Source organism: Pipistrellus kuhlii, unplaced genomic scaffold, assembly GCF_014108245.1.
Source record: "Pipistrellus kuhlii isolate mPipKuh1 unplaced genomic scaffold, mPipKuh1.p scaffold_m20_p_3, whole genome shotgun sequence".
In the NCBI taxonomy this organism is placed as follows: domain Eukaryota; kingdom Metazoa; phylum Chordata; class Mammalia; order Chiroptera; family Vespertilionidae; genus Pipistrellus; species Pipistrellus kuhlii.
The window spans coordinates 47,480,130-47,502,828 of record NW_023425529.1 but is presented as its reverse complement, the minus strand read 5'-3'; the positions used below and the strand labels follow the sequence as shown (position 1 = coordinate 47,502,828).

The 22,699-nt window shown below is 41.5% G+C and overlaps 1 protein-coding gene across 2 annotated transcripts in view; it reads left to right on the top strand.

Annotated features, from left to right (window-relative positions):
• Positions 1-18,256, top strand: part of LOC118730400 (SAP domain containing ribonucleoprotein) — a 57,993-nt gene extending 39,737 nt beyond the window's left edge. For both annotated transcript variants that reach the window (XM_036458355.2, XM_036458354.2), the window contains 2 exons: positions 14,804-14,893; positions 17,973-18,256. In XM_036458355.2, the coding sequence (XP_036314248.1) occupies positions 14,804-14,893; positions 17,973-18,014 (132 nt within the window). In that variant the 3' untranslated portion in view covers positions 18,015-18,256. The remainder of the gene's footprint in view (positions 1-14,803; positions 14,894-17,972) is intronic.
• The last annotated feature ends 4,443 nt before the right edge of the window (positions 18,257-22,699 follow it).

Here is a 22,699-nt window from a genome sequence, read left to right as displayed (position 1 = left end):
TATTTGTTCCTCCCCTTCAGCAGTGGGCTGTGGCAGAGATCAGCCATTGGGGTGTGGAGGGAAGGAAGTTCGTGTCGAGGATTTAGAATTTCACCACCAGCCTTCTCAGAGTGCCTATAATTGGGATTTGTTAGAGTTTAGGTATGGGTGTACAAATATTTTCCAAAGGAAAACTGTTGGGCTATGCATAGGACATTGCCAACCTGTAACTCACTAAGAACCTGAGGAACTATAAGCTATGGGGAGGTGTTTGATAGAATATTATTTTAAAAATATATTTTATTGATTTTTTACAGAGAGGAAGGGAGAGAGATAGAGAGCTAGAAACGTCGATGAGAGAGAATCATCGATCAGCTGCCTCTTGCACACCCCCTACCGGGGATGTGCCCACAACCAACATACATGCCCCTGACCAGAATCCAACCCGGGACCCTTCAGTCCGCAGACCGACGCTCTACCACTGAGCCAAACCGGTTTCGGCTGATAGAATATTTTTTAAAGGGGTAAATGGTTGAAGATTTAGATTCTCAGGGTAAGTTGGGAAAGTAGCCTGCAGAGTAGGCTTGGGTTCTTCTATTCATCCAAATATACTAAAGCAGCTGAACCCAGGTCAAGTACAACACTTAATTCTCTATTCCCCTTTCTCATAGGACCCCATAACACCAAGAAAGCTCGCCCAGCCATGTGGCTTGATGGTTGAGTGTTAATCTAAGAACCAAGAGGTCACAGTTTGGTTTGGTTAGGGCACTAATCCAAGTTATGGGCTTGATCCCCAATGGAGGGTGTGCAGGAGGCAATCAGTCATTATCTCTCATCACTGATGATTTTATCACTCTCTCCTTTCCTCTCTGGAATCAGTGAGGAAAAATTAGATAGATATAGACACACACACACACACACACACACACACACACTCTAGAGGCCTAATGCATGAACTCATGCACCAGTGGGTTCCCCCTACCTGGTCTGCAGGATCGGGCCAAAACCGGCTCTCTGACATCCCCCAAGGGATTCTGGATTGTGAGAGGGCACAGGCCAGGCCTACAGGCCTAGGGACCCCACCGGTGCATGATTGGGGCCTGGGAGGGATGCCGGAAGTTGGCCAGCAGGGGAGACACTGCAAGAGGGCTCCAGGTCATGTCTGGCTCGTCTCCCTCAGTTCTGATTGAACAGACAAAGTGTCTGCCCCCTGGTGGTCTTTACACATCATAGAGAGTGGTTGAGTGGCTTTAGCATGTCATTGGCATATTACGCTTTGATTGGTTGAACAGAAGACCAATGACTAGATGACTGGACACTTATCATATTGGGCTTTTATTATATATGATCAAAACATATATATATGTTTCAGTTGTTTGGAGTGTTGTCCTGTACACCAAAAAAGGTGTGGGGTTCAGGACACATAACTTAGCTTGTGGGTTTGATCCCTGGTCGGGATATGTATATACGAGAGGCAACTAACCGCTGTTTCTCACATCAATGTTTCTCTTATTCTAAAATCATAAAAACATCCTCAGATAAGAATGGGGGGGGGGGGAGAATGTAGATAGAGTGTAGATGGAAAAAACTGTGTGATCCTCTTAGTGATTGTATTTCATTGATCAAGGGCTTTTGAAGGAATCCCTCCCTCCCGGAGACAAAAATGTAGATAGAGTGTAGATGGAAAAAACTGTGATCCAGCCAAGACCAGTTTGGCTCAATGGATAGAGCATTGGCTTGGGGACTGAAAGGTCCCGGGTTCGATTCTGGTCAAGGGCATGTGCCTTGGTTGTGGGCATATCCCCAGTGGGGGGTGTGCAAGAAGCAGCTGATCGATGACTCTCTCTCATCGATGTTTCTAGCTCTCTATCTCCCTTCTTCTCTGTACAAAATCAATAAAATATATTAAAAAAAAAACAAAAAAAAAAAACTGTGATCCTCTTAGTTATTGTATTTCATTGATCAAGGGCTTTTGAAGGAATCCCTCCCTCCCTTTTATCCTTTTTTTCTTGATGATATTTTTCCATTGATTTTTAGAGAGTTGGAAGGGAGGGGGAGACAAACACTGATAAGAGAGCAAACGCATCTATTGGTTGTCTCCTCCACACACCCTACAGGGCGGGAATCAAGCCTACAACCAAGGTATGTGTCCTTGATCAAAATTGAACCACTGTGCAGTCAGAAGGTCGTTGCTCTATCCACTGAGCCAAGCCAGCTAGGGACCCCTTCATCCTAGATCACATGTGTCAAACACAAGGCCCGCGGGCCAAATCCGTCCCGCCAGGCCTTGCAATGTGGCCCGCACCGCGATGTCATCACTGCACTCCCCTGCGTTTCCATCACAATGACAGTTTATGACTGTTCAGTAAACCATTCGGCCCGCGATTTAGGCTGGATTTTAGATTTTGGCCCCTTCTCTGATTGAGTTTGACACCCCTATCCTAGATTATCATTTTTCCCAAAATGATTTCTTCGTTTGAAAAATTGTGTTCTTGTTCTGGCTGGTGTTGCTCAGTAGTTAGAGCATTGACCTATGCACCAGAGGGTCACAAGTTCAGTTTCCAGTCAAGGCATGTACTTGGGTTACAGGTTCCATTTGACTTCTGCCGTCAGTTGGGGTGCAGGAGGTAACCAATCATGTTTCTCTTTCGCCTCTCCCCTCCCACACCCCCTCCTTTCAATTTTCTCTAAAAATCAGTGGAAAAAATATCCTCCTTGGGTGAGGTTTTTTGTTTTTATTTGTATTCTTTTAACATATTAATTGTAAGAAAAGATAAGAATGGTGTATATATATGATAGATAGAGCAATTGAGAGTGGCTATCAGAAAGGATGAATTTTAGGAAAAACCAGGACCCAACCTCACATAGTCTTCAGTATTTCTTGGAGCATTTTAGGCCCAACCAAATTTAACCAGTCCTTTAAATCCCCTTCTAGTTCATAATAACTTGAAAATAAATATTTGGCATTTTTCATGCTGCTGTTTCTCCAGCCAACCATTGGAATACACCTTTAGGGGTGAGGCTATTTAAAGAGGAAACAATGGGGGAAACTTTCTGACCTCAGTATACCCTCATCTGGTTCTTCCTTTGTCCCTGCTGAGGAACAGAACTTGTCTTTTGTCTGTAGCACAAATACATCTTCACCTCCCTCCCTTTTCCTCCCCCCCCTCCCACCCTCTCTTCTCACTCCCTTCTGTTATGGGTCCAATCAATGATGTCATTATGTGTGCCATTCAACCGCTGTTAAACCACTTGGCTGTAGGAATTTTGAAGAGCAAAGAAGCAGAACGGAATTTTTCTCTCCCTGCCCAGGGCTCTTGAAAATGTATTCTAATTTTAACCAGGGAAGTAGGAGTCAGGTTTTTCTTTGCTTAACAACTTTTACTCTGCCACTGGGCCTTAACTTTCAAGCACACACTGGTTATGAAGAAAAATTGGACATGAAATATTAGGAATAGAAACTGAAAACTTTAAGAGGAAAAGCTTCAAAAATTGGGGGAAGCAAGTTGTAACTTTTCAGCTTAACAATAACCCACAACCTTCGGACCAACTAACAAGTTGTAATTTTTGATGCTGTGTTAACATTTATGGCTGGTGGTTTGCCCTGGTTACTATAAATTTGGTATTTTTTTAAATATGTTTTTTATGAAAGGAGGGAGGGAGGGAAGGGAAGGAAAGGGGAGGGGAGGGGAGGGGAGGGGAAAGGGGAGGGAAGGGAAGGGAAGGGGGAAGTAAGAAGGGGGAGAGAAGGGGAGGGGAACGGGAAGGGAAGGAAAGGGGAAGGGGGGAAGGAAAGGGGAAAGGAAAAAATGTGAGAGAGAAACATCAATCCACTGCCTCCCCTGCAAACCCCTACCAGGGTCCAATGCCACAACCCGGGCGTCTACTCTGACCGGGCATCACCCGGAGCCTTGGACAGCGCTCAGTAACAGCTACACCAGCCAGGGCTACAGATTGGATTTCTGAGAAGTTTGTTATAGAGGGCTTATTCTTCCCTAAGGTACATAGTTGAGACCACTAGGACTTTGTATCTTTTCAATCGATTTTTCCCTCTCTGATTTCATTCATTTAGTTTGAACCCAAAGAATTAATAGATAAGGAAGTTAGATTTTTTTAAAAACCAACTCTTTTCTATCTCCCCTGCTCAATACCCACCTCCACTAATACCTTTGCATTCCTTCTTCTAACATGTCAGAGCTGATAACTTTGATAAAAAACAAGGTGTATGCCCCTCTGGTTCCCCTGTAGTCTGCCTCAAGAGTAAACAGCCTGGGGAAGGAGGGGAGTGCTGGGCTTTGTTGAGTCTGTTTTACTTTTAAATATCCTTTTGTTGTTTTTGGCCAGCCAAGTTCTTGGGGTGGGATTATTCTTTTCGTAATGGTTTGTTGTTGTTTTTCTTAATACTCTTTAGTATATAAGATGAATAATTTTAAAAATTCACCTGTCAATCACATTATATTACGATTGGTTGTCGAGTGTTTGTCTAATTTGGGGGTGATCAGAGCTGGCCTGGCTTTTCTGAGCAGAACAATATATGTCTGATCACTCATAGATATTATTGGCTACAGTGAAATGTGAATTGTCTGAATCCACATCTATCCATCCTTCAAAATCTGCATGGGCTATTTTTTTTTTTTTTTAATCTTTGTGTGTATGTGTTGTTATTTTTGCTGGGAGGGGAGAATATTGGTGTTCAAAGGGCTCCTCATGATGTGAGAGCTGTACCAGTACAGGAATGCTTAAGATTTATTTCAGCCGAAGCCGGTTTGGCTCAGTGGAAGAGCGTCAGCCTGGGGACTGAAAGGTCCCAGGTTCGATTCCGGTCAAGGGCATGTACATTGGTTGCGGGCACATCCGCAGTGGGGGGGGTGCAGGAGGCAGCTGGTCGATGTTTCTCTCTTATTGACGTTTCTAACTCTCTATCCCTCTCAATTCCTCTCTGTGTAAAATCAATGAAATATATTTTTAAAAAAAGATTTATTTCAATACTTGAGAGGTTAACACTTCATTAATACTGTTCTTTGGGCTGACATTGATTGGGATAGGTGATACTTTATTTTTATGGGGTCAGTTCAAATCAGGTTTAATAATTACATGATAATTCATTTTTCTTAATGTACTCATCAAAATAGCAAGGTTGCTCTTCATGTTTGATAGCCATAGTTGGTCAGAAAAATACCAGTATTTTGGAGATGGAGATGGGGATGAGACAGTATCAGATTGGGAGATTTTATAGGGGGATAGATATTGGGTTGTGGGTGATATTTGCAAAATAGCAAAGAGCCTCTTTTAAATAAAACCTGAGATCTTATTAAGATCTAGAAAATGTTAACTTTTTTTTCTCCTTTCCTATATCTTTGCTGATTTTTTCTCACATTTTCAAAAATTAATATTTTAGCCCTAGCCAGTTTGGCTCAGTGAATAGAGGGTCGACCTGCGGACTGAAGGATCCCAGGTCGATTCTGGTCAGAGGCACATGCCCAGGTTGTGGGCTTGATCCAGTACGGGGCATGCAGGAGGGAGCCAATTGGTGATTCTCTCTCATCATTGATGTTTCTATCTCTCTCTTCCTCTCTGAAATCAATAAAAATCTATTTAAAACAAAAGAACCTTTTAAAAAATTAATATTTTAGTCAAATCTACCTTCTCACCCCCAGAGCAGATTCTTAGGACAGAAATAGAAATGTACTTTCAGATTGTTCCACATTTGGAGTTCATATCAAATATTGAATCTTTTAAGTCCCTGGCAGTGAATATGTATTATTGAGGAGATTGTTTGAAATGCTTAGTGTCTGGGTTTTAGGAAGTATTTATTGAGGGAGGGGTTTATTAAGTTATAGAGTAGAGGGATGAAGTTATATAGAATTTCACTATTATGCACATGCTTAGATGTGAAATAGCTGAGGAGGAAAGAAAACTGGAAATGAACAGAACTATATATAAGATGAGAGGCCTTATATAATGGCCCTCTTTAGCACTCTAAATGACAAGCGAAACACATGGTCCTTAATATTTATCTGTTCTCCACTTTATTGACATTCTCTCTTTTAATTCTGTATCAGTTCTGTAGGGGAAATATCTTTGTGTGCATCAACATAATTGCCTATCTTTTTTTCTCCCACATACCTGAGCTGTTCCCTGAACTTGTTTTGGCATGTTCTTCCTTTATTGAATTCCTCTGGTTTAAAAGTGTCTTTCTGTTCCTCTATTTGGATTCTAAGAAAGCAGCAAGACAGGTGTGTGTTAGAGTCACCAAAGGAGGAATGCATGAATTCAAAAGGGGTGAAGAATTATGAATTTATTAGGTCATCTGGAAAACCAAATGGGCTGAGCTTCGGCAACCCTGACGGTGCCTTCCCTAGAGGCAGTTGTGATTCCTTTCTAACTTTCCTTTTTCTCTCACATCTCTGCCACAGAGACATCCTATTTGTAGGAATCTTAAACATTTCAGGAAGGCCCCTGCTGCTTTTGAGGGGAAATTGGATTGTGGTAACAGCCTTCTTTGGACTTGGTGAGGAATTTTTCTTTTAATGTCAGTCTACACTCAAAGCTATTTGCAATTGTTACCAACTATAGCTGCACATAAGAATCCCAAGGGGCCCTTTTTAAAATTCAGCTCCTTAAGCTCTTCCTTTTGAGATTCATATTTATTAGCTTGGGTGAAGCCAGAAATCTGCATTTTAAAATATTAGAGGTGAGCCGGAACCGGTTTGGCTCAGTGGTAGAGCGTCGGTCTGCGGACTGAAAGGTCCCAGGTTCGATTCCGGTCAAGGGCATGTGCATTGGTTGCGGGCACATCCCCAGTAGGGGGTATGCAGGAGGCAGCTGGCCGATGTTTCTCTCTCATTGACATTTCTAGCTCTCTATCCCTCTCTCCTCCTCTCTGTAAAAAATCAATAAAATATAAAAAAAATATATATATATATATTAGAGGTGAAAAAAAATCTGTTTTCCTAGTGCTCATTCTGTGTGAATGCTTAGGTAACTGTCATCCTTCATTCTCTGTATATTTTGGCCAAGACAACATTTACCTCCCCTCAAACGTTTTTAGCTTTCTTGATATTTCTTCCAAATTGTGCATCGCTTATCCTTAAAAGCAACAGCTTTTTTGGCTTTCAAGGGAAGAGAGGTGTGGAGACTTTTAATAGAAACGTGGTTTCCAGGGGTCTCAAGTGTGAAGCCTTCATTTCCTCCACCTGCCTTGCTTTGTCCTACAATCAATTACTGTGAGACCCAGATGACCTCCTCTGGGGTTGAAGAGGCGTGGGGGCTGAGGAAAAGCTTGATTTGGACAAGAGAAAGAAAAAGTGATAGGAGTTAGTGACTCAGAAGAATGTTTGGTTCTAAGCTGTTTGGGAACTTCAAATCCATTGAAGACAGGAGATAACAGTTCCTGATGGTCTCTTATTCTGGTGTAGTTTTAAAGTTTCTGACGCCTAGAAAATTGATTCTGATCTCACAGTGGAAAGATAGTTGAGAGCAGGTAAGGTGGTTGTTTGGGGAAGTATATTAAGTGTATGTGTGGGGCAGTGTTGGAATGTCTCTTTACTGCTTATGCTAGGACACTGCACCCTTTCCTAGACCTGTCCTTCCTTTATAGTCCTCTTTTGGGCTCTGTGTACTGGTTTTTAGGACCACCCGATGTTCTGAGGTCTGGCTGGCATAAGGCTCAAGGGTTAACATGTACAGATGAATTTCAGAAACAGGGTCAGGGAGGTGACAGCTGTGTGTTTAAGCATTGAAGTGTTTCTGAGAGAAAAACCATCAGTTGCTGTCATTCACCCTGAGAGTATGAAATTGGAAGCTCGCTTACCCTGGAGTGTTTCATAACCTTTACCTCTGGGAAGTCAAGACCATATTATTATTAATGTACCATCTCCTGAAAGCCCTCAGGCTCTGCTTTTCATCTTGCCATCAGTCACGTGGCAGCGAGAGTCAAGATGTGACCATAAGGTTCCCTCTTTTCCTTTTTGCCTCATTCTTCCCTTACATTCCTTTGGAAAGTCAGGTTGAACTATTAACATAGTATGGTAATTCATGTACAAAAGGGGACAGTTATTTATTATTTTTGAAAAATGTGACTATCTTAGTTCACTATTAGCCTCTCCAGGGGAAAAGATTTTGAGAAAATAATCTTCTGGAATAAATAAATGGCAGAGTTTAGGCCCTGATGGGAATGTATTATATGTAAAAATTGAACATTGTTGGATGTGAACAATAGCTCAGTCATTTAAACAGCTATGGGAGAATGGCCAGCTCCAACTCATAGCAGTACCTAAGCTTCCCTGAAATGCCCCTTCCTACTTGTAAAGATAACTCTGACTGAATTCTTTAAATATATGTGTGTGTGTGTGTGTGTGTGTGTGTGTGTGTGTACATGTGTATATGTATATGTATATATTTCAGAGAGGAAGGGAAAGAGAGAGAGAAATAGAAACATCAATGAGAGAGAATCATTGATTGGCTGCCTCCTGCACGCCCCAACTGGGGATCGAGCCCGCAACCTGGGCATGTGCCTGTGAGCCTGGGACCCTTCAGTCTGCAGGTTGATGCTCTATCCACTGAGCCAAACCGGGCCTGACTGAATTCTTTAGATTTAAATTCTGCTTCCTACACATGATGTAAGTGAGTGAGCTTGTTGCACTGACCAGGAAAAATGCCTGGCTTGGTTAATGCTTTCGGTCTCCTCTAAGAATAAGTGAGTATGTCTCTTAATTGAATTCAGAAATACCCTTGCTATGTGTTTTGGGAATTACTGATTTCAAATTCCCTAAATAAGCCTGGGTTACATTTGGGTCACTGTTTTGTTTCTCCTAGTTTCTCTTTATGATCCAGAGTGGCACTAGTAATAAGATTGAAGAAGGTGAATGCTTTCAACACACAGTCCATGGGGTAATATTGCTAATTAAATCAAAGTGGACTCCTTTTGGCAGAGCAAATAACCCTAGAACACTAGGCTTTGAATAGTAGTATTTATCGTATTCAGGTTAAAATTAGTAAGTTTTGAAAAATGTTCTCTTGAATTTGAATCTTGAAGACATGAGTTTAGTTTGGAAGATAACAAAGGTAGGATTCCATTTTGGGTAGAGAGCAGCTTATCCTTGGTACTCTGTCATAAAAAGAGGCAGTCATTTTAGAAAGTGCATCTACGCTGTTCAGGCTGCCAGTTACTATAATTGGCCTTCTATTTGGGTCTTAATTCCTGGCTACAGTGTATATACCATGGAAACCATTGACAAGAGTCCTTAATTTAAAATTTTCTAGTTATTTCCTAGTACCTCTTTTTCCTCCTGGGACAGTAAGGTATTTTAAAATTAGATGTCATCATATTTAGAGAAAAATAAGTTCTTATTTATTTATTTATTTATTATTCCTTATCCAAGGATATGTTTTTATTTTTTTATTTTAGGGGGGGGGGGGGGGAAGAGATAGAGAAACCAATCAGTTGCCTCCCGTATGCACCCTGACTGGGGGTATATACCCTGACTGGGAATCTGGTGCATAGGACAATGCTCCAACCAACTGAGCCACAGCGGCCAGGGTCCAGGGAGAGAAGAATAAGTTCTTAAGGATACAGCAACCACCCTGAAACTAACTGTACTTCATTCATATTGTCTGCTAAGCCTCTACCTTGGGACCTGGGTGTTGGATCTCCATTTCTGGATCTCATGTTTTTCTTTCACTACAATAATCTGGCCACTCCTTCCTTTTTAAAAAAATTGATTTTAGGAAAAGGGGGGGAGAAGGAGAGAGAGAGAAACATCAGTGTGAAAGAGCTACATCGACGGTTGCCTCCTGTATGCGCCCAACCAGGGATCAAATCCATAGGCATGTGTCCTAACTGGGATTGAACCTGCAACCTTTCAGTGTAGGGATGACACTCCAATCAACTAAGCCACATTGGCCAGGGCTGACCACTCCTTTTGAATATTAAAAAAGAAATATTTTTGACATCACTTCCCAGAGAGAGAGATCACATAATTGGCTTCAAACTTATAGTCAATAGAAAGAAAACACAGTTGTACAGTTTAGTTATTCACAGGGTTCAGAAGGTGAAAACTAACAAATTATTCAGCAAAAGCATATTTATTTTGGGTCTGAGGACCAGAAAGAAATTTTCCCATGGGTCCTCATAATGCAGTGCTATAATAAACAGTGGCCCACATCTTTACAATAACCCAGTTGTGAATTCATAAGCCACATGAGTTTAAGGATCTTTGTTTTATTCATCTCTATTTCTAATGCTATTTCTAATGCCAATACAGCACCTGACCAAAAGTAGTTACTCGGTGGATATTTGAAAGACTGGAAGATGAATGGATTAATTTTACAATGTTAATGTTATTGAAATTGCTGATAGAAATTGATGTCAGGTAATTTAGTGACAGTGACTCCTCAGAGGCCATTAGAGCAGCGTCACCAGCCGGTGTTCTGGAACCACTGGTGGTCGGCGAGGTCCGGGAGGTTAGCGGCCGCTGCTTTAGAGCACCTAGGATTGGGTCCACAAAGTTAGATATTGGTTCCTTGCTCAGTTCCCTCCGATATTTCCTTATGTAGATATCTATTTTTTGTAGTCATTAATTATTAGGGATGATGAAATCAGTGAAGCAGACAGCATAGGTTTTTTGGGGTTTTTTTTGTTTTGTTTCCAGAGAGAAAAGATAGTTAATAGCACTTGGTAGAGAAAACTCTGGTTTTGTTTGGTTACTGTTCTGTCACATTTATATATATATAACACACACACACACACACACATACATACATACACACACACACACACACACACACACACACATTTTTTAATTGATTTTTTACAGAGAGGAAAGGAGAGAGGTAAAGAGTCAAAAACATCAATGAGAGAGAAACAGATCAGCTGCCTCCTCCACACCCCACACCTCCTACTGGGGATGTGCCTGCAACCAAGGTACATGCCCTTGTCCGGAATCGAACTTGGGACCTTTCAGTCCGCAGGCCAAAGCTCTATTCACTGAGCCAAACCAGTTCGGCCTGCACACGTTTTTTTTTTGTTTTTTTTTTAATATATTTTTACTGATTTCAGAGAGAGAGAAAAAAACCTCAATGATGAGAGAGAATCGTTGATTGGCTGCCTCTTGCACATCCCACACTAGGGATTGAGCCCATAAACTGGGCATGTGCCCTGACTGGGAATTGAACCTTGGCCTCCTGGTTCATAGGTCAACACTCAACCACTGAGCCATACACACCAGGCTGTTCTCATTTGCCTTGCAGCTAAAATAAATTTCCTTATTGCCTTGGTAATGAGTCTGATTCTTATGAACTTTTGGTGACTTCACTTCTAATGAGGAAGAGGAATGTATGGCATTGTTAGCTTCAAATTGTTAGTAGTCTCACACTTTGTTTCAAGGACTAGGAGGAATGTTGCAATAAACTAATATCTAATATTTATTAACCTATATGTTAGTTCCTAGATGCTGAGCACATTCACACATGTAACTTGTATTTGTGTCTTGAATTTCTCAGTCTTTTCCCTCAGCAAGTATTCTTTTCTGTATATTGCCTGAGGATTTTGCAAATATAAAAGGGAAACAAGGACAAAAGTGATTTTTGGAAAGTTGAAGATGTCTTCTGAAGGGTTCATTTTTTTTTTTTTAATATATTTTATTGATTTTTTTACAGTGAGGAAGAGAGAGGGATAGAGAGTTAGAAACATCGATGAGAGAGAATCATCGATCAGCTGCCTCTTGAACATCCCCTACTGGGGATGTGCCAGCAACAGCAACCAAGGTACATGCTCTTGACCGGAATCGAACCCGGGACCTTTCAGTCTTCAGGCTGACGCTCTATCCACTGAGCCAAACCGGTTTCGGCTGAAGGGTTCAGTTTGGAACTGTCTTATTTCATGATGTCAAATACCATGATAGTGATATTGGCTATTCATGGGGATATTGGCTTTATTAAATATTAATCATGCTTTCTGTCCAGTTCTGCCAGTGTGGGCCAAAGGTAGGATTCCAAATACGTGTGTGTGAGTGTGTGTGTGTGTGTATTAAAGGCCCAGCACATGAAATAGTGCATGGGTAGGGTCCCTAGGCCTAGCCTGCGATCAGAGCCATCATCCTCCGGCTCGCCAGTCCCCAGCCCCAGATCCCAGTACCCAGTCCTGACCTGCCACTGCCCACCCTGGTTCCCCGTTGGCCATGCAGCAATCGGAGCCTTCAGGCCAGGGGGAAGTATCAAGAGGTTGGCTGTTTCCCCTACTCGCCAGTCCCCAGTGCCACCCTGTTGCCACCCCTTGTTCCCCGTGGTTTCCTATTTGCCAACAAGCGATTGATCTGAGCCTGTGGGAGGTGGGGGGGACCAAGAGATGGTCAATGCACCTCATAGCTACTGATGGATCCGTCATTCTGATTGTTATGCCGTTATAGTCACTGGCCTTTTATTATATAGGAGGGGCTCTCCTTTTACACAATTCCCTTTTTCATTTTTGTCAATGAGCTTTTAAAAAGAAAAGACAATTTTGGGGAAATGGGATTATTAGGGCATCAGTCATTTTGCTTGCTATTTAAATCTTGAGTGACAGGATGGAGGAAATGAACTATCTTGATCCATATATTGATCAATCTGAACATTCAATGCCTATGTTTAGTTAGTGAGGTTTCTTTTCAGATTCTGGATGCAAATTGTTTGTTTTTAGGAGGTTTCATTTAATAGGAAGTAAGGGCATTTCAAGTTCCAGCACTGTTCTGTCACATGAGCATGCATGGGAAGAATAAAGAGTGAGTGGTTGAGGGTTTGCAGGAGAGGGCTGGGGGTATGAGGGTGGTGAAGAACGGAGGGTTTGTCAGTGCATATGACACTGAGCTAGAGCAGTCAGTGCTGCCTGCAGATTCATAACCCCATTTGTGCACTTGAGCATGACCTGGGGGGCATTGGCCTGATGAATACAGAGAGAGATGCGTTTTGATCAATGTAATTTCCCTCAGATGGGTCTCATCATCCCATGAATCAAAGTCTGTCAGCAAGGAGCTAAAGATGGAGTGAAGTTTATTGTACGATTGTCTTCATGCGACACCGTCACGCTAGAAGGGTCAAGTAAGAGAGACCATTAGAACTGGGTTGATTTACTGGGCCTGTTATGCACTTTCCCTGCGGGGCAAGAAGGAAAGAGGCTTTAGGAGGGGAGCTGAGGGCCTCTGGGTGGTGAGGAAAGAGCAGGCATGCACAAAATAAACGCGCACTGCTTTCTGCGGGTGAGGGTTAGGCAGGCTCTTTGTAGGGAGTGGCAAGTGGGGAGAATCTGTATGGTGTGGTTTTTTTTTCACTTAGAGCCCCTGGTAGATTTAGAGCAGATGTTCTAAAAAACATTGTTTGGCTGTCTCCTGCATTCACCCCAACCGGAGATTGAACCCGCAACCTGGATATGTGCCCTGACTAGGAATTGAACCCATGACCCTTTGGTGCACAGGATAGTGCTCAACCAACTGAGCCACACTAGCCAGGTCCAAATTTTGTAGTTGTTAGTAAACCATTCCAGCAAGGGCATACTCTAAGTTAGTTCATATTTTTATTCTGACTCTTTGTGAAATGAGATTTATATTTCTCTAGTTCTCATTTGAGGATTTTAAAAAAATTATAAAGTCAGCTGATTCAGCTAAAATGAGACCAGCTGCACAGCTGTCTTAGCTGGTTTCCGAACACAATTATGTCTAACTGACTTCCTCTACCATGTTTCTTAGGGAGATCCACAGTGAATACGTGCAGGACTTCTCTTGTGTTTCCTTGGAGTGTGCCAAAAAGTACACCACTATAGTCTATTACAATGAAGCCATACTTGCTATCATCTGAAAGTAGTGCTGTAAGAGCCTCTGTATAGAATTTGTCATACAAATACAATAATATATTAATTGGTTTGAAAGGTTCATAGTCAGTGTTGATTTTCTTTTCCTTTACTTCTGTTATAATTGTACCACAGTAAACCACTAGGCCATTTGGAGGTACTTTGTTTTAAAGTTTGAATCTTTGTTATACAGATGTAATGGCTCCCAGGACTGAAAGATGGTTTTTTAATTGAGGGAGGGAGGGAGGAAGAGTAGGGGGAGAGAGAGAGACAGACAGACAGGCATCAGATATCTCCCATATGCACCAAGACTAAGGATCCAACACAAAACTTGGGTAAGTGCTCTGACCTAGAATCAAAATCCCCTACCTTTTGGTGCACAGGGACACTCAGCCCAATTGAGCCACACTGGCCAGAACCAACAGACTGCTAACATTTTTGCCATTCCTGAAATCTGGTCTTTAGTAGTCAAGATCAATGATATCATGCTTGTGCCATTGCCATGAGCGGTTCCGTAGTTGTTTTGTTTTTATTTTGTTTTTTTAGTGAGTTTTAATTGATTTTTAGAGCGAGGAAAGGAAAGGGAGAGATAGAATAACTTCAGTGTGACAGAGAAACATCGATCAATTGCTTCCTGCATGCATCCCAACTGGGGATCATACCCACAAACTGGGTATATGTGCTGACCAGGAATGGAACTGGACACTTACCCAACTGAGCCACAATATCCAGGGCTGCCTTGAAGTTCATAGTTTGTTTCGTGATCTTCCAATCTCCCTGTTTCTGTCAGCTGGGGTCATCCACCCATCTTTAAGGCCTTAAATTTTTAATCATTTTAGAGACAAAATGCTGTATACTAGCTTATTCATTTTCTTATCTATTTTTTTCTGTTTGTGTGATCCTTAGTTCTTATCATAAGGTTGGCTGGCAAGTTACAGTTTTATTCCCATTTACCATGTGAATGGAAGCTAGCTTGTTTCAACCTTTTTCTTTGTCCCTGAACAGTCTGAAGATGACGAGAAGCTGAAAAAGAGGAAGGAGCGATTTGGAATTGTCACAAGTTCAGCTGGAACAGGAACCACAGAGGATACAGAGGTAAAATATACATAAATGCTTCGTAGAGCCCTTGAAGGGAAATGAGGATGAACAAGCTGAGTGGAGAAACACTATTATTTCCCTGGCCTACTTCTAAAGTGCTCGGATGAGAAGATCTTTTGTCCTTTGCTTGATAGCTATTATAATAGATGGCACTTTCCTCCCGGCACCCCGGCAGTTTATTTTACTCATTAGATTCTACAAAGAAGTGAGATCATGTGATATTGTCTTACTCTGCTTTATTTTACTTACCATAATAATCTCCAGGTTATGGTACTTTTCTTAACCTCCGTTTCATCATCTGGGATGTAGAGATAGTACCTACCTTGAAGTGGTATTTTAAGCATGAAATGTTTCTATGTAAAAATAGATGATTCTATGTAGAATGCTTGACATAACACCTGTCATATTGAGAGTATTCAGTAAGCAATGTCTCTGATAGTCAGCCAAGATATTTCTTTGATCATTTAATGACTCCCATATCCAACCCAGACACAAGTATAGTTGTGCCTAACTCCCATCTGGAATAGGACAATAGACTCAAATGAGATTTATTTTTCTTATCACTTTGTTTACAAATAGTTTCTCAAAATGAAAGAGTGGCTTTTTTATTTAAGACTTATATTCAAGCCCTAATGGGTTTGGTTCAGTGGATAAAACTTCGGCCTGTGGACTCAAGGGTCCCAGGTTCAATTCCGTTCAAAGGCATGTACCTTGGTTGCAGGCACATCCCCAGTAGGGGGTGTGCAAGAGGCAGCTGATTGATGTTTCTCTCTCATCAATGTTTCTAACTCCCTATCCCTGTCCCCTCCTCTCTATAAAAAAATAAAAAATATTTTTTTTAAAAATGTGTTCAAAACAAAAAGAAAAAGACAAGTTCATCCACATTCCAGCTTCCCCTAGAATAACAACTCCCATTCACTGACCCTTAAACTTTGGAAGACTGCTCAATGAACAGACAATACTGATTTGCTGATTGAAAGGTTCATAGTCAGTTTTTTTTGTTTCTTCTTTTTTTTTTTTTTAACATATTTTATTGATTTTTTACAGAGAGGAAGAGAGAAGGATAGAGAGCCAGAAACATCGATGAGAGAAAATCATCGATCAGCTGCCTCTTGCACACACCCCACTGGGGACGTGCCCACAACCAAGGCACATGCTCCCGACCGGAATCGAATCCAGGACCCTTCAGTCCGCAGGCCAATGCTCTATCCACTGAGCCAAACCGGTTTTGGCATTGTCAGTTTTCTTAATATTTTTATTAAGATATTATTTTGCTTGTTACAGATACATGAGAATATCTGTAATGGAGACCAAGTATCACCTGAGGTGTATATAAGGAACAGTTGAAATAATATGTTTTGAAATATAGAAATTATTTGGGTGGAAAGGAGTTTAGAAGGTTCTTTCTCCCGTTTAATCCAAATTTACTTCTTTCCATCTATCTCTCGAGATATCCTCGTTTTTTTGTGTGTGTTTTTTTTTAATGAATAATAAAAATAAACTGCCTAGCTGGGGTTGTTCAATTCTTGGTTGGGAACATGCCCAGATTGCTAGCTCAATCCAGTAGGGGATGTGCATGAGGCAGCCAATCAATGATTCTCTCTCATCCATGTGTGTCTGTCTGTCCGTCTGTCTCTCTCAAAAAATCAATTAAAAAACATTTCAAATAATAATAAACCCTGAAAATTTTGGAATCTGATCAGTTTACATCTTCACTAGGAAAAAACTAGAGGGATTTGTGTTTTTTATGCTAATTCAGAATAAATCATTACCTATTATAAGTATCTGCTTGCTTATTGATTTGCCAGAGTGAACTAGAAATAAGCCATAAACTTAGGCTTGTTTTAAATCTAGTTTAAAAATATATTTTAAAAATATATTTTATTGATTTTTTACAGAGAGGAAGAGAGAGGGATAGAGAGCTAGAAACATTGATGAGAGAGAATCATCGATCAGCTGCCTCTTGCACACCCCCTACTGGGGATGTGCCCGCAACCAAGGTACATGCCCTTGACCAGAATTGAACCTGGGACCTTTCAGTCCGCAGTCCGACGCTCTATCCATTGAGCCAAACCAGTTTCGGCTAAATCTAGTTTAAATTACTCCCTTTTTCCCAAGGAAACTGTGTTATGCTCACTAAGCTGGTACATTTGGCCTCTCCAAGATAAGGCGGATGAGGATTTTGTTGGGTGGCAAGGAATATTGGCGTTTATTGGAAGAATCAGTGTTCATAAGGAAGAAGTAACTTCTGAGGCTTATGGAGTTTACATGAACCAGATGGCTTTTTTTACTATTATTCCAAAGAATTGTGTCAATAATCCAGGTGGAGTGGTCTGGGCCTGTATTCACTTAGCTTTTCTTTTTAATCTAAATTAAACCTCCTGTGTGAATGGAATGAAAAAGAAGGGGGCAGTGGTTGAATGAGGTTGGATTTGGTGCCGTTTTGAGTCACTCTTAGAACAAAAGGTGTTCTTTCCTCCGCCCCTCCCCATTTTGTGCCCTCTCCCATACGTCCTCCCTTAAGAGGTCCGTGTTGGGGACTCACCTTCTCTCCCCATTCATTACATTGGTATTGAAGATTTTATGCTCTTTGTATTGGGAGGCCTGGGAATAGCTGCTGTGCGGGCCTGACTGTCCAAAAGGGCATTCCCCTCACCTCCACCAAATAGCATTGGTCAACCCTTTGTCCTCTGAAATCTCCCATCTCCCCACTGACTAGACTTTCCCCAGCCTGTTAAAGAGTCCACTATTTCGAGCCTAACTTGCTACAAGGCTGAATGGTCCTCTCTCCTTAAGGCATCTTTCCATTTTCTACTATTTTTCTCCTCTTTTCTTCCTGGCCCATCTCCTTATAATCTTCTCCCCGCTCACCCTGCTTTTCCACTGAACCTCCCCAGCTCTAACTGGATAACAAGAGAAATTCAGAAATGAAATCTTTGGCTGCCAAGCTCAACCTGGGCCTTCCTTCCTCCTTCAACCATGTGACAATCCATGTGAATTTGAAGTAAAGCAGCCAGGAACCCAGGCCACTGTTGTCTTGCAATCTAATTTTTTCCTTATTGCTTTTTCCTTATAGGCAAAGAAGAGGAAAAGAGCAGAGCGCTTTGGGATTGCCTGATGAGAAACTCTTAATGCTTTCTGTTCTTCAGTGGTTTCCATCTCTGACTCTTCTTGGTCACATATATACCTAAATACACAGTCTTGTGCCTAGGTGCTGCCTCACAATGAGAGAGCATGTACCCCAGGTACATCCATGAACTAAGCAGCAGTTTGACTTACTGCTGTTCCAACTTTAAGGTTGTTGTTTTGTTTTGTTTTTTAATTATTATTTTGCTTGTTAATAAAAGTCATTAGAAAAGAGAACAGTGTGTTTTATTAGGTACTGCTTTGAGTTCTTAGAGTCAGATTCAATCAGCTATGGGGATCTTCAGGGACAGATATAGGGAATTAGCCATAATGCTTTTACCCATTAGAAAAGAGGTTAAAGAAAAGGTTTGAGTCCATCAATATATTTTTTATTGATTTCAGAGAGAAAGGAAGAGGAGAAAGATATAGGAACATCAATGATGAGAGAGAATCATTAATTGGCTGCCTCCTGCACGTCCCTACTAGGGCCCAAGCCTGCAACCAGGGCATATGTCCTGACTGGGAATTGAACCATGACAATTAACCACTGAGGTCAACAATTAACCACTGAGCCATACCACTGGGTTGACTCCATCTCTTTAAGCTTATTTATATTCCCTCATGTTCACAGGCATCCTTTTACCTCTTTATCATTCATGAAGAGGCCAAGTTTTACTTTGCTTCTTCAGATTCATGTGACCCATTGGGATGAGATAGGGAGAATACCATGGGTTTTAGAATGTTCATGGGATGTAAAATACAAGGGCTAATGATTGATAGCCTCATAGAATGGAGTTCAGGAAGGGTCTTATTTTCAAAAGTGATCTGGTGTGATACTGTCTGGTTTCAACCAAAGCCAATATATGGAATCCTGTTGGTAGGCAGTTCAGGGAAGGAAATGAGCTGGGTACCCCTCAGAGCTAGAAGAAAGTGTAGGGAATTGAAAGCATGACAGGATGTCAGAGGTGTTAAGCATTATTGCCTGGATCATTGGGCACATAAGCCGTGCACAGGAGGCTTCTACTTTCTAATCAAACCTTGTGCTAGTTTGTCTTCTGTTGCAGAAGTATATTATTGCAGCTTTGGCAGTAACATTTCTTAAGTATTATTAAAATCCATTTTACTTGCTGGGCCTCCTACTTAGAAAGGTTTGGCTTTCCCTAAGCAGGCTGCTTGTTTGCATTTGGTTTCACATAGATTGAGATCTATTTAAACTTTTTTGATTTGTTGGTATAAGGTTTCTCCTCTTAATCTTTATTTCTGGACCTACATAAGGTTGGTTTTTGTTTGGTAATAAAACTTAAGAGCTTGACACCTTACCTGAAGACTTTGGTACCATAATCAGATGCTGTGTTGCTATGGTATAATTTCTTGTTCCCATTTCTACTGAAACCCTCTGCCTTATTTTGTGATGAATAGGTAATAATTTGATCTTCTCTTCCCACAAAGTGTTTTTGGTTGCTGGGGAGGGTAGAGACCTAAGTTTAAGACACTTTAGGAAAATTGCTTTGGAGAGCAGATCCAAAGATTAACCATTTGTTGTACATTTTGCCCCATTCTGAGACTTTGGGAAAGTGAATAAAAGGGAATTCTGTAAATGTTTCCTTCCTTCTGGCCTCTTCTGTCTGCCTCTTTTTTCTTTTCTCTAATCCCTGATTTGAGACTAATTTTTCCTCCCTCTACTCTGAAAATGGAAGCAGAGAGAATTAGTTCTGTTTTGCAGCTTGAGAGAAGTTATAGATTTAGTTAGGGTTTTCTACCCAAGGATGGTAAAAACTAGTAATAGGTAAAGGGGTAGAGCATATGGTGATAATGGAGTGGACAATGGATCCTTCAGTGTTTATCTCCTTATCTCTACTGTATATCTCCTTATCTCTTTACCTCCTGGTTCATAGGTCAGTGCTCAACCACTGAGCCACACCAGCCTGGCTCAGTCCATCCCTTTTAGCCTTAATTTACATTCTCTCATATTCACATGTGTCCTTTTTCCTCTATCCTCCATGGAGAGGCCACTTTACCTCCTTATCCTCTCTAAGCTTCCATAAAAGCACTAAATCTTCTCTTTTTGAAGTCTAATCATTCTTTCCCTGATTCAACTCACTATCCCAAAATCTTTGATATTGTGGATTTTTTACTAACTTTTTCATCTCATCCTTGTTCAGAAGTCTGTCATCTCCAAGCCTGATCACCAAATCCTCCTCTTCTTTCATAGTCATTCCACACATACTTTTTGAGCATGAATAGATCAAGATGCCTGTCTTTTCCACTAATTTAGTATTTAAATCGCCCCTTTTAAGACATTAATGGGCACCCAGGCTTCCAATCCTTTCTCTGGGATCCAAGTAACTTTCCTTCTGTGTTTCCCCGAAAATAAGACATCCTCCGAAAATAAGACCTAGTGCGTGGAAAGTTAAAACATCCCCTGAAAATAAGACCTATCGCAACTTTGAAAGGAGAAAAAATTAATATAAGACACTGTCTTATTTTCGGGGAAACGGGGTATCCCCCAGTCTCACTATATAGCTGATCCAAGATCCAGGTGTGGTTAGTTGACTGAGGCTTTTTTTTTTCCCCCTCCCTGTCCTGAAGCTGTGACATTCTCTGCATACCTGGAAGCTCTTAATGAGGGAGTCTATAAAAGATGTGGAGGGAACTAGCTTCCTCAGCTGTAAATCTACACCTTTTTATGGTTCTCCAAGGATCATTCTCTTTTCTCCACCATCACTCTATAAACTGTCCTCCCCCCACACCAACTCCTGGGAACTTCTGAAGATTCAAGGTTAGAGCTTCTGTGGGGCATAAGGGGTATAGAAAGATGTGAATAAGAGCAGGATTTCTTGATGTTGAGCCCTGTTTCCATTTCTAACCTGAGAAACAGATGAAAGGAAAGAAGGAACTTAACTGTTTTCCCTGTTGTATGAGGGCCTCTTAATGGCAATGCCATTCACCTGATTATTGAAATCCATCAGAAACTAACCTCCACATCTCTTGCTACATTTCCACACTTGTTTTTAAACTCCAAAGAAATTACCAAATAATGGTGGAATTCACACCTTACCAGACTCTTTGAGCCCAGGTTGCTCCCAGCTTTATTTCTTATCCTTTCTCAACTACTTAGGTGTAATTGCTTGTTCTACCACCCTACCTCTACTGGCTCTGAGACCCTGGACAAATTAATTGTTCTGTGGCTCCAGACCCTGTACCAACAGCAACCCTGTGAGAATTGATATGTACTCGGCACAATCTGTTTACCATAGTTTTCATAGTATTTTTTTTCAATAAATAATAAATCTTAATTTTAACTAGGTTATTTATAGTTAGAAGATTTCCTTTCCCCTATATAGGTCCCAGCTAAAGGATAAGGATTGAGTGGATTAGGTTGAGTGTGTATACGTTACATATGCAGGTACGTTATTAGGAGGTTCAGAGAGTGGAAAGAGGTAGGAGTCCATATTGCTCGCTTACCCCCAGCTCATTGGTAAGAAAGCTGACATTGTTGCCTGGGGCAGACTTCCCTATTTCAGCCTCACTAGAGAGCAGAAGCTGTACATAGATGCCACTGCCTGCGGTGTTTAGCTTGGGGCCCCTGACATGCCCAAATGGACAGAGTATAGGCTAGCTACTCATGCATTGGTTTGGAGGATGTTGGGGATAAAAGTCATCTTGCAGTTTCTTCTGAATGTCCTCAAAGTAGGAAACAGCAGTAGGGGAAGAAAAAGTGTTAGGTCAGGTAAAATGCTAGGGGTAGGTGGGGGTACAGCAGTTCCTTGGGAGTACACAGTGTGTAGCACTTTTCTCTCTCAACCTGTCTTCCTCTCAACCTCGGTCTTGTAGTTTGGTCTGAGGTGAGGTCATTCTGTAGATAAAACTAACAAGATGGGAAAGCATGGTGGCATATTGAACCTTCCGTGGCCCTGTCCCCCCATTTTGGATCAGATTGATGTTGCAGTAGCTTTTCTTCCCTTTTTTTTTTTTTAATGTAAGGGAAGATTCCTTTGCTACACCCAACTCTTATGCCTTGGAAGTGTGCTCTAGGTTCACGGTAGATGTTTTTGAGATGCTTAACCACTTTTGGTACACTGTCTGGGTGAATAGCCATGTTAGCTTGGTTTGTGGATTTTGGTAAGACTTTGTTGAGGAAGCCTAGGATTTAGAAACTACAGAATAGGATAAATGTTAGCAGGATGGTCTCAAGAGTATGTTTAGATCTTCCATTCTCAGGAAGCTGGGAGATGGTTTTGTAATGCTCAGGAATGTTTTGATAAAGCTCTCTAGAGTAGGGGTGTCGAACTCAATCAGAGAAGGGGCCAAAATCTAAAATCCAGCCTAAATCGCGGGCCGAATGGTTTACTGAACAGTCATAAACTGTCATTGTGATGGAAACGCAGCGGAGTGCAGTGATGACAGCGCGGTGCGGGCCACATTGCAAGGCCTGGCGGGACGGATTTGGCCCGTGGGCCTTGTGTTTGACACATGTGCTCTAGAGAGTTGTTCTAGGTCCCCTCCCTTGGGCTGCTTGTCCCAGCCATCACCCCAGATGACCATGGTCGTTTTCCCTTCCCCCATGATCACCATCTTCTTAGTTCTTGAGCACAAGGTTAGGTCCTCTCAGATCCTCTTCTGTTCCTGGTCTGAGGTATAAATGTTGGCGCTTGGTTAGGGAGAAGAGCTCATCAC